This window comes from Schistocerca gregaria, chromosome X, assembly GCF_023897955.1.
Source record: "Schistocerca gregaria isolate iqSchGreg1 chromosome X, iqSchGreg1.2, whole genome shotgun sequence".
NCBI lineage: Eukaryota > Metazoa > Arthropoda > Insecta > Orthoptera > Acrididae > Schistocerca > Schistocerca gregaria.
In genome coordinates, this window is record NC_064931.1 from 420303864 (window position 1) to 420318892 (window position 15029).

The 15029-nt window shown below is 45.4% G+C and overlaps 1 protein-coding gene across 1 annotated transcript in view; it reads left to right on the plus strand.

Annotated features, from left to right (window-relative positions):
* LOC126299243 (uncharacterized) overlaps nucleotides 1-15029 on the plus strand; it is a 168082-nt gene that overhangs the window by 87196 nt on the left and 65857 nt on the right. Inside the window, exon 2 of the mRNA XM_049991031.1 lies at nucleotides 2272-2379. Coding sequence (XP_049846988.1) covers nucleotides 2272-2378 — 107 coding nt within the window. The 3' untranslated portion in view covers nucleotide 2379. The remainder of the gene's footprint in view (nucleotides 1-2271; nucleotides 2380-15029) is intronic.

Genomic DNA, 15029 nt, shown 5'->3' on the forward strand with positions numbered 1-15029 from the left:
CGGTTCATCTCGTCGCATTGGCGGCCCACGTCAGGGCTTAAGATTGCGTTCGCATCTGGTCCCTTCTGTCTGAACTGGAGTCCTTCCCGTTACCACCTCTCCTCGAAGTCCATTCACGTACACCTCCATGGTGTACACGTAGGCCGCAGATTCTTCGGTACCTTTCTCATGGCCCTAAGGCTTCCGTTAACCCTGCGGCTCTCAGCTGTTACTTCCTCTCTATTCTCGATCCGTACCAGATAGGGTTGATAGAAGAGATAGAGAAGATCCAACGGAGAGCATCGCGCTTCGTTACAGGATCATTTAGTATTCGCGAAAGCGTTACGGAGATGATAGATAACCTCCAGAGGAAGACTCTGCAGGAGAGAAGCTCAGTTGCTCGGTACGGGCTTTCGTTGAAGTTTCGAGAACATACCTTCACCGAGGAGTCAAGGAGTATATTGCTCCCTCCTACGTATATCTCGCGAAGAGACCATGAGGATAAAATCAGAAGAGATTAGAGCCCACACAGAGGCATACCGACAATCCTCCTGTCCACAAACAATACGAGACTGGAATAGAAAGGAGAACAGATAGAGGTACTCAAGGTACCCTCCGCCACACACCGTTAGGTGGCTTGCGGAGTATGGGTGTAGATGTAGATGTAGACATGTACCGTGGCCATGAAATGGTTTACGACGACGGCTTGATTGCTGGTGGTCACGTAATCGTCGCGTATGTTCATGGAGGACATATTGAACATCACTCCTTGCCAGATGACTTAAGTGCTGCCCGCTACCCTGCAGTGGTACCCTCGGTATCTTTCGGTAGTGTCCATCCAGGAAGCCATCTATGCCCTGGAACGGTCCGGTCGTTCAGTGGTGTTTGCCTGAGATCCTGACGTGTCCTGGCCTCCACACAAAGAACTTACTGACATGCTGGCCAAACAGGCTAAGCGTAAACCGCTTCTGGAGTTGGGCATCTCCGAAACCGACCTATGTTCTTACGCCGCAGTGTTTTTCGGCTTTGTTGTGCGTACTGTTATGCCATTCCATCTCCCAAACTGCGTGTCGTTAAGGATAATACGAATGTGTGGAAGTCTTCCATGCCGTCATGTCGCAGGGAATTAGTTGTCTTCTGCAAGGTCCACGTTGGCGATACGTGGCTAACGCATGGTTACCCTCTCCGTCGCGAGGACCCATATCGGTGTCGCTGTGGCTCACAAATGACAGTCGTCCACCTGTTGCTGGACCGCTTACTTTTAGCCGCTCTGCGGCGGACTTCTAACTTTCCCAGCACCTTCGGTGTTGGGCGACAATGCCTCAACAGCAGCTTTAGTTTTACATTGTATTCGTGAGGGTGGGTTTTATCATTTGCTCTAGGTTTTAGCGCATGTACTTTCTCTTTCTGTGTACTCCACCCTAGTGCTTTTAGGGTGGAGGTTTTAATGTGTTAGAGTGGCTGACTTCTTCTTATTCTCAGGTTCAGCCAGCAACGGTGGTCTACTCTCTTGTTTTGATCTCTTCATGTTTCTTCCGTCTCTCTGCTGTTTTGCCTTCCGATTTTGTCCATTTTAGTGTTCGTTGTCCTTCTGTCATTCTTGTAGTTTCCTCCTTTCTACCAGCTGTGTTCTGTTTGTCGCGATTATTTTACTCCCACCCTTGTGGAATTATTTTATTCGTAACGAGGGACCGATGACCTAGCAGTTTAGTCTCTTCCCCCCCCCCCCTTTTAAACCAACCAACCAACCAACCAACCAACCAATTAGTGACTCTGGTGAGATGATAAGGGCACCCACACCCTCATCAAAAACATGTGCTTGAGCGTAATATTGTCTACGCTTTGCGGTGTTTCTCAATGTGTTTCTGTACACTTACACATATATTACTATCTTTTCATTTAGATACTAGTTCATTTAGGATACATTTTAGATTCACCTTAAACTATTGTGATCTTTGTCCTGCACAGATGAATAATTAAGCTAAACGATTCCTTTTATGAGATAGTAAAAAAACAAGATTTCTACCAACAGGTTAATTAATTGAAATAAATTGTTTTTAAGTGCAGTAAGCGATTTTTATATTTCGCGGCTGAACTTATCCTATTGGGTTTAGAAACAATGTAAATAGTACAGTTACATGCTATCTCAATTTTCAAATACTGCTCTTACAAACAAATGCGGTAAATAACTGTAAGTCCCAAGGTAACTAGATTAACTAGCTAACTTAAAGAAAGTAATTATATGTAGAATGCTTGTGGAGATGTTGAAGTTTACCCTGTTACCTTTTGCAGGCACGTGTGACGAGATAAAACTCGATGCTTCAGACCTGCAGTACTTCCTCAACTTGAGACGCCCTAGGACTAGGGCACGCAATCGGCAGGCGGCTGCTAGACGATGAAGTAAGTAACATACAATCTTACACCTAACAACCCAAGCTGTCTAGAGAAGCAGTAGGTGAGCGAGGTCAAAGCAGACCTTAACACAAACGGTAAGACATGGACTCTTCAATCAAGCATGAGATTAATCGTAATAAATACAGAGAGATCGGACATTCACGAAACAGTGTTATAGGACTTGTAGATGGGAGCGAGTAGTAATATTTTGATCGGAAACCCTTGTCCGCAAAACGTACCGTACCTTACCGTGCCGTTCTACGACGGTTTCAGTTCAGATGTGTAACGCGTCCAGGTCTGCCGAGGGAAAGAGAAACGTCTGTGTTGCTTGCCCTGTTATGTAGTACGGAAGGCAGGATGATGTGTACTACGTCAGACGATCGTCTGATGTCATTTAACGTCTGCCGTGCTGCGAGACCTATTCAAAGCCTGTGGGTCTCCGATACAGTAAAAATAGTTCGGAGCACGTTTTCGAAATACAGACATGCACCTTGTGTATGGCGATGCTCACGTAGCACGCTATCGCGTAAACCTCCCGCTTAGATTAAGCAGCGGCTCAGGGGAATATCTATCTTCCCCTTGTTGAGGACGGACTGTGCTGTTCCACGGCAACGACGGACTCCGGAATTTGCAGATGTATTGCATCGCCCTCGAGAGAACCTGTCAATGAGTACTCGAATAATTGCCTGTGCAATAGGTGTTGGTAACCGTATATTCTGGGACGTTCTGCGTGAGCAGCAATTACGTCCGTACCACTTACGAGGGCTGTTATGAAAGTAAGGTCCGATCGGTCGCGAAGTGAAAACTACAGTGAAAATTGGAAATTTTTTATTCGCAACAATTAGCTACGCCTTCGAGCTACCTCTCTAAATAGTCGCCGCTTCGACTTACATATCTGTCGTGCCGTTGTACAAACTTTCCAGCACCCTCATCACAGAAAGCAGCCGCCTGTGCTTGCCGCCAATTCTCAACGCTGGTCTGCCTTCCGTTGTTTGTGCCAAAATGTTGTCTTTGTAGCCAGAGGTTCATGCGAGCAGAGATGAACAACGAAGAGAGCCAATTAAGGGCTGTATTGTGAGTGATCAAACACTTCTCATCCAAAACGCTTCGGGAGCGTCTTCATTACCCCTGCAGACTCGGCATGAAAATCGTCATGAAGAAAGAAACACATGACATGAATGTTTTGTGGGCTGCATAGATTCAGACGTAATCTCTCACCAGATCCAGATACTTGGCGGAGACACTGTTGTTTTAGGCATTTCTACGTGATCACTTTGCGCTCTGAACCGAAGAGAGCAACGTGAAGCGATCGACAGGCACACTAATTACATTGCGCAACACATATGTGCAAAGTTACATCGGATTTTAACAGTGGTTTCCATTTTGCGCATCATCGGACCTTACTTTCTGAATACGGCTCCTACGAAGAGTACGCATTGTGGAATCTTCGACACACCCGTGTTTCCACGTTGCGTTCTGTTAACAGAGGAATATGAGTTCACTAGAAACTGTTCTGAAGTCGCGAAACAGCCATGTCTGCAGAGGCGAAAACCATCACGCCACGCATGTTCAGGGTTTTCAGCAACGGTTCGGTATTAATGTATGGGCAGGTATTCAGGACGATCATCTGATTGGGTCATACCTTCTTCCACTCAACCTAACTGGTCCAGTGTACTTTATCTTCCTAAAAAATATATTGGACCTGTTCTTGGAAACTGTGCCACTGAACACCCGTCAGGAAATGTAGTTTCAGCATGGTTGTGCAGCAACCCAGCACGTGAAGTTCGGAGACATCTCAGCAGAAGATATGGTGAAAAGACAGACAGGCGCAGGTGGTCCAGCCGTGTAGCCTCCGCGATCGCAGAATTTAACTCATATGGACTGCTTCTTGTGAAGTAGTATGCAAAGTTTAAGTTACGAGACCCCTGTAGAGACAGAGTAAGATTTGTTGGCACGGGTTACGGCTGGTGCACTAGAAATTGAAGACACGCCAGATGGATGAAAAATATATATCAGAGTTTGTTTCATACGTACAGTGTTGGTGGTCACCACATTGAGCCGCTGTTTTAATGCATCAGTATGGTTCTGTACGTACAGTAGGCTGGATTCTTTTTGGTTTTGGAATAATGTGAACACAAAGTGTTAAAGTTTTAATTCAAACAAATGAGCTTAAGTGACAAATGGATGTTACATCATGTTTCCTTTCGAATTATTACATAATAATTGTACTGTTCAAATAACTTACGGGTTTGCTGCCGGGTGACGTCGTCGAACACCACCGATATTTCGACAGGAGCACACCCTGCCATTCTCAAGGCACAAACGCAAGGAAGAAGAATTGTGCAAGGAAATTTAATATCTTGGTTCACAAAGGAGAAGCAAGGAAGACACCACACACAGAACAAGTGTCAACACAAACAAAGATAACTAACATCAGAAATATCGATAGTTACTATTAATCAACAGCTGAGGTAGCACTAATTCTGTCCCTCGTTTTTTGATGAGAGACAGAGCTGGATTCCTAGCAGCATTTACACAAAATCCACCACCTCTGTTAATAAGGTTGCTTGATAGTTTTATTTCAACAGCTTCCTTAATAACACTATGCCAATAGCTGGACGTGCAAGCCAGAATCACCGTGTTGTTGTATTCCATAGGATGACCAGTGTCAAGGCTATGTTCTGCAGCAGCCGATTTGCTCGGCTGTTCTAAGCGTGTTTGACGCTTATGTTCAATACACCGGTCTTCCACAGTCCTGATTGTCTGACCAATATATGACATGCTACAACTGAGAGGAATACGATAGACCCCAACCTTAGGCAAACCCAGATCATCTTTTACGGACGCCAACAGGGCTTTAATCTTAGAAGGTGGTCAAAAAACACTTTTCACATTATGTTTCCGCAAAATACAGCAAATCCTGTTGGAAATGCTTATTGCCTAAGGAAAAAAGACCGTAGACTTAGGTGCCACTTCGTTGCTATCGTCACACACCCGTTGCACAGAAGGCGGATGGCGGAACGCACGTTTGATCTGCCTCTCGCTATAACCATTCTGACGAAAAGTGACAGAGATGTGATAGCTCAGCCGCCAAACATTCAGGGTCTGAGATGACGTGGGCCCTTTGAACTAAGGTGCGAAGTACTCCTTCACGCTGAGCTGGATGGTGACAGCTATCAGTTCGCAAATACAAGTCAGTGTGGGTAGGCTTCTATAAACAGAATGTCGCAACGTAGCATCTTCCTTTTGACCAACACATCAAGGAAGGGAAGGCATCCATTCTTTTCCACTTCCATAGTGAACTGAATATTCGGGTGGATTGAATTCAGAAGTTCCTAAAACCGGTTTAAATTATCACTACCATGAGGCCAAACAACAAAAGTATCGCCTACATATCTGAAAAAAACACGCAGGTTTCAAGGTCGCTGACTCCAATACACGTTTCTCAAAGTCCTCCATAAACAACTGGCCACAATAGGTGACAACGGGTTTCCCATTGCAACTCCATCAGTCTGTTCGTAGTACTGACCATTGAATAAAAAGTGGAAGTCAGCCCATGTCGAAACAAATTTGTTAACTCTACACCAAACTTAACCTCAATTAGTTGCCACGAATCAGAGAGAGGAACGCGAGTGAAAAGAGAAACCACATGAAAACTGACTTGAATATCAGTCATTCAAACCCAATCCTTGCAGTTGACGGAAGAGATCTGCAGAGTTCTTAATGTGGTGTTCACACCTACCTACTAGTGGGCTCAACAAACTAGCAAGACGTTTAGTTACACGATATGTCGGAGCACCAATATTAGAAACAATAGGCCTCAACGGAACAGCCTCTTTATGGACCTTAGAGAGGCCATATAATCTAGGTGGTACAGCACAGTAACAATTAAGACTCTTGATAGTCTCCTGTGACAACGAACTTTTCTTCAGGAGGTTATTTGTCTTTCTCTCTACACTGTTAGTAGGGTCAGCACCGATTTTGCGATACGACGAATCAGGAAGTAGACACGGCATCTTTTGTATGTAATCGTGCTTGTTCAACAAAACGTTGGCGTTTCCCTTGTCCGCAGGTAAAATAACATTATCAGGACACATTCTAAGTGAACGTAAAGCAGCCGCCTCAGCTGCTGTAATGTTACTTTTGGGTGGACGAGCCCCAGTCAACACATGACAAGCTTCCCTCTTAACCTCTTCCGTAGCCTCGGAAGGTAGTTTACGAACTGCCTGTTCGATAAAACTAATAAAATGAACGACTGGCAAACTCTAAGGCGTCGGTGGGAAGTTCAACCCTTTCCCCAGCATAGACAAAGCTGCGTCGTCAAACGTTTTCTCCGTGAGATTGATCACAGAACGTCGAGAATTAAAATTACAATTAGACACCGAGCCAAGGAAACGTTCAAACTTCGCCGAATGACGAGCAGTTACAGACTGAAATTCCCAGTAAGACTGCGACCAAGAGGCACCGTCCGCCCAATCCCAAGACACACCGGTGTCAGTGTGTTCTTTTTTTCCATTTCCAGGAGTGTATGATGGACCACATTAGTAAACGTTGGAACCACACTTGAGAATTGCAGGGTGTGCTCCTGTCGAAATACACTCCTGGGAATGGAAAAAAGAACACATTGACACCGGTGTGTCAGACCCACCATACTTGCTCCGGACACTGCGAGAGGGCTGTACAAGCAATGATCACACGCACGGCACAGCGGACAAACCAGGAACCGCGATGTTGGCCATCGAATGGCGCTAGCTACGCAGCATTTGTGCACCGCCGCCGTCAGTGTCAGCCAGTTTGCCGTGGCATACGGAACTCCATCGCAGTCTTTAACACTGGTAGCATGCCGCGACAGCGTGGACGTGAACCGTATGTGCAGTTGACGGACTTTGAGCGAGGGCGTATAGTGGGCATGCGGGAGGCCGGGTGGACGTACCGCCGAATTGTTCAACACGTGGGGCGTGAGGTCTCCACAGTACATCGATGTTGTCGCCAGTGGTCGGCGGAAGGTGCACGTGCCCGTCGACCTGGTACCGGACCGCAGCGACGCACGGATGCACGCCAAGACCGTAGGATCCTATGCAGTGCCACAGGGGACCGCACCGCCACTTCCCAGCAAATTAGGGACACTGTTGCTCCTGGGGTATCGGCGAGGACCATTCGCAACCGTCTCCATGAAGCTGGGCTACGGTCCCGCACACCGTTAGGCCGTCTTCTGCGTGAATGGAGGGACGAATGAAGACGTGTCGTCTTCAGCGATGAGACTCGCTTCTGCCTTGGTGCCAATGATGGTCGTATGCGTGTTAGGCGCCATGCAGGTGAGCGCCACAATCAGGACTGCATACGACCGAGGCACACAGGGCCAACACCCGGCATCATGGTGTGGGGAGCGATCTCCTACACTGGCCGTGCACCTCTGGTGATCGTCGAGGGGACACTGAATAGTGCACGGTACATCCAAACCGTCATCGAACCCATCGTTCTACCATTCCTAGACCGGCAACGGAACTTGCTGTTCCAGCAGGACAATGCACGTCCGCATGTATCCCGTGCCACCCAACGTGCTCTAGAAGGTGTAAGTCAACTACCCTGGCCAGCAAGATCTCCGGATCTGTCCCCCATTGAGCATGTTTGGGACTGGATGAAGCGTCGTCTCACGCGGTGTGCACGTCCAGCACGAACGCTGGTCCAACTGAGGCGCCAGGTGGAAATGGCATGGCAAGCCGTTCCACAGGACTACATCCAGCATCTCTACGATCGTCTCCATGGGAGAATAGCACCCTGCATTGTTGCGAAAGGTGGATATACACTGTACAAGTGCCGAAATTGTGCATGCTCTGTTGCCTGTGTCTATGTGCCTGTGGTTCTGTCAGTGTGATCATGTGATGTATCTGACCCCAGGAATGTGTCAATAAAGTTTCCCCTTCCTGGGACAATGAATTCACGGTGTTCTTACTTAAATTTCCAGGAGTGTATCTGCAGTGTTCGACGCCTCCGGCAGCAAACCCGTAAGTTATTTGAACATTCAATTTGCCGGGAAAAGATAAGGCCTCACATTGTTTGCCTCTTCGGGGAGGAAATGTATCGTTGTCTGCAGAGGTTGGATAAACATCGGTGCAGTAGAGTAAGGTTGGAATGTGCATTACCGTTTTTATTGAAGTGTCGAAATCATAGGGTTGTTCCAACGTTTTCTAAGGTTGACCATCATATTAATTCTCTTGCTGCCATTCGCATCCAACAACGAGCTTGTTTAGCTCTTGTTTGTGAAAGGAGCCACTATACACGCCGTCAATTAGATTTTGTTTCTAAGGAATTATTTCAGCTTCATTTAATAATGACGTCTAATGTTTCTGAATTTTCTTGGGATTGGGTGGACAGTGCCTCTTGGTCGCAGTCTGACTGGGAGTTTCAATCTGTAACTGCTCGTCATTCGGCGAAGTTTGAACGTTTCCTTGGCTCGGTGTCTAATTATAATTTTAATTCTTGACGTTCTGTGAGTCTACCATCTGATGCGGTGTATCGCAATATCGGTGCTAACCCTACTAGAAGTGCTGAGAGAAAGACAAATAACCTCCTGAAGAAAAGTTCGTTGTCACAGGAGACTATCAAGAGTGTTAATTGTTACTGTGCTGTACCACCTAGATTATATGGCCTCCCTAAGGTCCATAAAGAGGCTGTTCCGTTGAGGCCTATTGTTTCTAATATTGGTGCTCCTACATATCGTGTAACTAAACGTCTTGCTAGTTTGTTGAGCCCACTAGTAGGTAGGTGTGAACACCACATTAAGAACTCTGCAGATCTCTTCCGTCAACTGCAAGGATTGCGTTTGAATGACTGATCTTCAAGTCAGTTTTCATGTGGTTTCTCTTTTCACTCGCGTTCCTCTCTCTGATTGGTGGCAACTAACTGAGGTTAAGTTTGGTGTAGAGTTAACAAATTTGTTTCGACATGGGCTGACTTCCACTTTTTATTCAATGGTCAGTACTACGAACAGACTGATGGAGTTGCAATGGGAAACCCGTTGTCACCTATTGTGGCCAGTTGTTTATGGAGGACTTTGAGAAACGTGCATTGGAGTCAGCGACCTTGAAACCTTCGTGTTTTTTTTCAGATATGTAGGCGATACTTTTGTTGTTTGGCGTCATGGTAATGAGAATTTAAACCGGTTTTAGAAACATCTGAATTCAATCCTCCCGAATATTCAGTTCGCTATGGGAGCGGAAAAGAATGGATGCCTTCCCTTACTTGATGGGTTGGTCAAAAGGAAGACTAATGCTACGCTGGGACATTCTGTTTATAGGAAGCCTACCCACACTGACTTGTATCTGCGAACTGATACCTGTCACCATCCAGCTCAGCGTGAAGGAGTACTTCGCACCTTAGTTCACAGGGCCCACTTCATCTCAGACCCTGAATGTTTGGCGGCTGAGCTATCACATCTGTCACTTTTCGTCAGAATGGTTATAGCGAGAGGCAGATCAAACGTGCGTTGCGCCATCCGCCTTCTCTGCAACGGGTAAGACGATAGCCGAAGTGGCACCTAAGTCTACGGCCTTTTTGCCTTACACAGGAAGCATTTCCAACAGGATTTGCCGTATTTTGCGGAAATATGACGTGAAAAGTGTTTTTCGACCACCTTCTAAGATTAAGGCCCTGTTGGCGTCCCTTAAAGTTGATCTTGGTTTGCGTAAGGTTGGGGTCTATCGTATTCCTTGCAGTTGTGGCATGTCATAGATTGGTCAATCAGGACTGTGGAAGACCGGTGTGTTGAACATAAGCGTCAAACACGCTTAGAACAGCCGAGCAAATCGGTTGCTGCAGAACATAGCCTTGACACTGGTCATCCTATGGAATACAACAACACGGTGATTCTGGCTTGCACGTCCAGCTATTGGCATAGTGTTATTAAGGAAGCTGTTGAAATAAAACTATCAAGCAACCTTATTAACAGAGGTGGTGGATTTTGTTTAAATGCTGCTAGGAATCCAGCTCTCCCATCAAAAAACGAGGGACAGAATTAGTGCTACCTCAGATGTTGATTAATAGTAACTATCGATATTTCTGATGTTGGGTATCTTTGTTGTGTTGACACTTGTTCTGTGTGTGTGGTGTCTTGTTTCTCCTCTGTGAACAGAGGTATTAACGTTCCTTGCACAATTCTTCTTCCTTGCATTTGTGCCTTGAGAATGGCAGGGTGTGCTCCTGTCGAAATATCGGTGGTGTTCGACGACGTCACTCGGCAGCAAACCCGTAAGTTATTTCAACATTCAATTCACCGGGAAATGTTAAGGTCTAACAATTGTACTGCTTCACACCTAACTCAGTTCCTCAAGCAGAACAAGGCACATTACACATCCGAATTGAAACCGTTGTAGGGTGGAAACAGTACATTTCCGGACATGAGTTCCTGTTCAAAATACTATGCATTTACTAAACTCTACTAAGTCTTACAGGTTTGTATTGGGAATTTGTGAACACTGTAGATAGATAATCTGCATTATAGGCGATGCCCCAGTGGATGGAGGGTCCACATTATAAAAATGACAGAACGCTTGAAACTGAGCACTTTCAGGTAAACTACTAACTGTTTGAAGTATTACTGAAAAATGCCTGATCAAGGGCTATGCCTAGCATGTATTAATTGCAATTCCATTAGTTCCTTCCTCATCTCTCCTTCCATCTCTTTTACCCCCCTCTGTCCATCGATCTTTAACCCCTGTCTCGGTGCCCATTTATTTCAATCCCGCCTCATTGTCCTCCTGTTTTACTCCCCTCTCACTCTCTTCTTTCACCCTCTTCTTTCACCCTCTTCCTGCTCTGTTTCACTCTCACGCTCCTCCCCCCGATGTCTCGATCGTGTGTGTGTGTGTGTGTGTGTGTGTGTGTGTGTGTGTGTGTGTGTGTGTGTGTGTGAGAGAGAAGAGAGAGAGAGAGAAGAGAGAAGAGAGAAGAGAGAGAGAGAGAGAGAGAGAGAGAGAGAGAGAGAGAGAGAGAGAGAGATTTTTCTTGTGAATGAATAAAGAGGTACTTACAATGTGTATGAAGTACACTTTATAGCAGCAACTTTTGCTCATCGCAACTATTGGAAATCGTAGTAGTGTTTTAATGTTTTTAGAAGAACGTAATGCATATACGTAACTGACAGTCGCAGGTTCGAATCCTGCCTGGGGCATGGATGTGTGTGATGTCTTTAGGTTAGTTAGGTTTAAGTAGTTCTAAGTTCTAGGGGACTAATGACCTCAGAAATTGAATCCCATAGTGCTCAGAGCCATTTGAACCATTTGACGTAACTGAACGCTGTGCTCCACGCTTAACGATATTATTGATTATGCTTGTCATGCGTATGGTAGAAATGTTCCACGAGTACCATCTACAGCTCATTCCTCGAAATGAACATTTTTACGAGTACTTATTGACAAATCTTCTCCCACACGATCCAGTACCATCTCCTCAAATGCTATTGTGCAGTCAATTATCTGTCAAAACGTTCATCACGTCCCTGTGACATCAACGACCCAGTTTCTCGTACTTTAATAGACACAGCGATAAATGCCACTCAGTTAGAATAACGCTTGTTGCAAAACTGTTATCTGTATATTGTCCCTGCTTTCTAGGTGTTATATCATGCGGCACCACACGTTAATAACATATCTGTAAGTACTTGTAAGAAGCAGTAGTCTACTTTCAGCAGATAATTATTAACTGTATGCAGTGTCAGGCGACATCGTGATTACACCGCAGATTGTTGTATGTTGTGTTTTAATGTAGTACTGTCAATGTCCCTACAGCATTAAGTTGTTTGTTATGAAACAAAAATGGCTCTGAGCACTATGCGACTTAACTTCTGAGGTCATGAGTTGCCTAGAACTTAGAACTAATTAAACCTAACTACCCTAAGGACATCACACACATCCATGCCCGAGGCAGGATTCGAACCTGCGACGGTAGCGGTCGCTCGGCTCCAGACTGTAGCGCCTAGAACCGCACGGCCACTCCGGCCGGCTGTTATGAAACATAAACAGTTTAAAAACACGGCTCTCGAAATCACTGCTCATTCAAGCCTTCATGCTACCAGAAATATTCATCTTTGACTAATGGTTTCCTATGCAAAAAGAGGAGGGAGGAAGAAGTATGGTGGGAGGGGAGAAGTTCAATTCAAATCCCAGTCTGGTTAACGACATATAAGGATACAGTTACATACAACGATGACAGTGCGTTCTCTACTTTTGTACAGCTGAGCTAGAAATAGTCTCCTGCTATGTCGCCGTTGACGAGGCATTACAACTTAATCTTCCTTTTCTTATTCCTTGATGGCGCTCCACAATACCCAGAAATCTTTAAAGCCTGGTGCAATGTTTGGTATCTCTAAATCATTCCCGTTAAAGCTTTAGCAGTAACCATAGGAAGTAATACTACCCAATTTTTAATTTACGTAAAAAATCTTTGCATTCAGCATGTCAGAACACTACAATATCTTAGAGTAACAATGAACATCAAACGAACCTAATGACGAGACATAGCACGCATCTTGCAATAATTCAAAACCACACTTATCAGCTGATTAAAGAATGTCCACTTTCCACCACATTTGTACTATCATTATAGTCATCATCATCATCAGCAGCAGCAGCAGCAGCTGCAGCATAGACAGGGTCATTATTATTCACTGGAGGACTATCTCACAGTGATACAGGCGTTGTCTACGTAATAAAAATAAATACCTCAAAATATACAACACACAGAACACGTGATTTGCGAGGATAGGACACGTGGAAGGCCATGGCCTGATTAAGGCACTATTCTGGTATTTTCCATAGTGATCTAGGAAAACCACAGAAAACTCAAATCAGGAAAGCCAGATAGAGAAACTCCATCCTTCCGAATATGTGGTCATTGTCTCAATGGCTGCAATGCCCCATTCAGTTGTTCGCTATTGTAGAATGTTCCCTCGTTTAGACACGATTTGTTTCAAGTAGTAACTAACATAAAATACAGTAACGTTCTTCATCGGCCAGAGCTTCTTGTGAAGGCGGTAAACAGTGACTAGGTTTGGAAATGTGACAAGATGTAGTAGTAATCCCCTTCCATCACTACAGATTATGCAAGTCCTCTAAGTAATCTTCAGCTGTGTAGTATGCATTGCGTGTGATGATTCTCTCAGTTGCATTTCTAACAGGTGTCTTTAAGTAATATTTTTCATTTCTTTTAACAGTTGATTCTATAATGTTATTCGCTATTTAGTGGCACTACCTAGTTTTCAGTGAAATTAGTAACAAGTAATGGGAAAGTAGCGAAATATTGCGGTAGCAACTGCAGTGGTAAGCGTAATGGGGTGACATGTGGGTCAGAATAATATGTACGTAAAAGCATAGCATGTCGTGTAAGATCCTGCCAACTCGTAATATAGGGTGTCAAGGAAGCTGTTTTTTCGTATAGCTCGACAATATAATCATATTAACGGAATTATTAGAGTAGTTTAATTGGCAATACTTAACTTTACCGTTTTCACAACGAAGTGTGGCAACAAACTGGCGACATGCAAATAATCAACGTCCTTCGATATATACAATTTCCACGCAAGCAATTAATATTGATCACAAGTCTCAGCGAAACAGTTAAGGTGACGGCTCATCCTCTAGTGCGGTTCTTCCAGAGCGGCTCTTCTAGAGCGTCGTCTAGAGCGGCCGAGGCTAGTTGGAGCAGCACTTACATTCCCTTCAGGTAGAGACCGCTCCTGTCGTGGTGTGGTCCTAGTCAGTGTTATATTGGCTGACATCGTCTCACAGCCTTCTTTGCATTTACGTTCCATGCCGACATGGCGGCGCTTGATGTTAACGCTGGAACACGTCGCGCTAGCTGTACTCAGCAGAAACTAGCTCTATATAGCAATTACAGCCAAAACGAGCATGGCAGCCTCCACTGGCGTCCACAGTGGATGCATACAGGGCGTGAGTCGCCATTTCATTGAGGAACGTCGTAGCAGAAGTAGGTGAACACCACTGACGTAAAGGCTGTGGCCTACTGCCAGGCTGCTAGCTGTAACGCGGCATGACAGCGTCACATGACACCTACGTGCACATATCCTCGGCCGCACGAAATCAGCTGTCCATGAACCAATGCTGGCCAAGGACACTTTGCCTCGCTGTACTAACTACGTAATGTGTATTTGAAGTTCAATACATCATTTCTCTCGATCAGCAGTGTTTCTGGGCCCATTGGCTCGTCGCTACCTGCACTCATCGTAGCGAGTGTTGTCAGCACTGGACAGAGTGAACAGCGGAAGGTGTACCGCCCCCTGCGATTTGACGTCTGAACCACAGTATATGATATCTTTATGGTAGGGTGAGTCAGACTGTTGTTTATGTTTTGGCGTCAGTTCAAAAATGGTTCAAATGGCTCTGAGCACTATGGGACTCAACTGCTGTGGTCATTAGTCCCCTAGGACTTAGAACTACTTAAACCTAACTAACCTAAGGACATCACATACATCCATGCCCGAGGCAGGATTCGAACCTGCGACCGTAGCAGTCGCACGGTTCCGGACTGCGCGCCTAGAACCGCGAGACCACCGCGGCCGGCTTGGCGTCAGTCATAGGGTCAAGCCCTAGGGGTCATCCTAACTGGAGAGTTGCTTTTATGAGGTCAGAAGAAGCAATGGA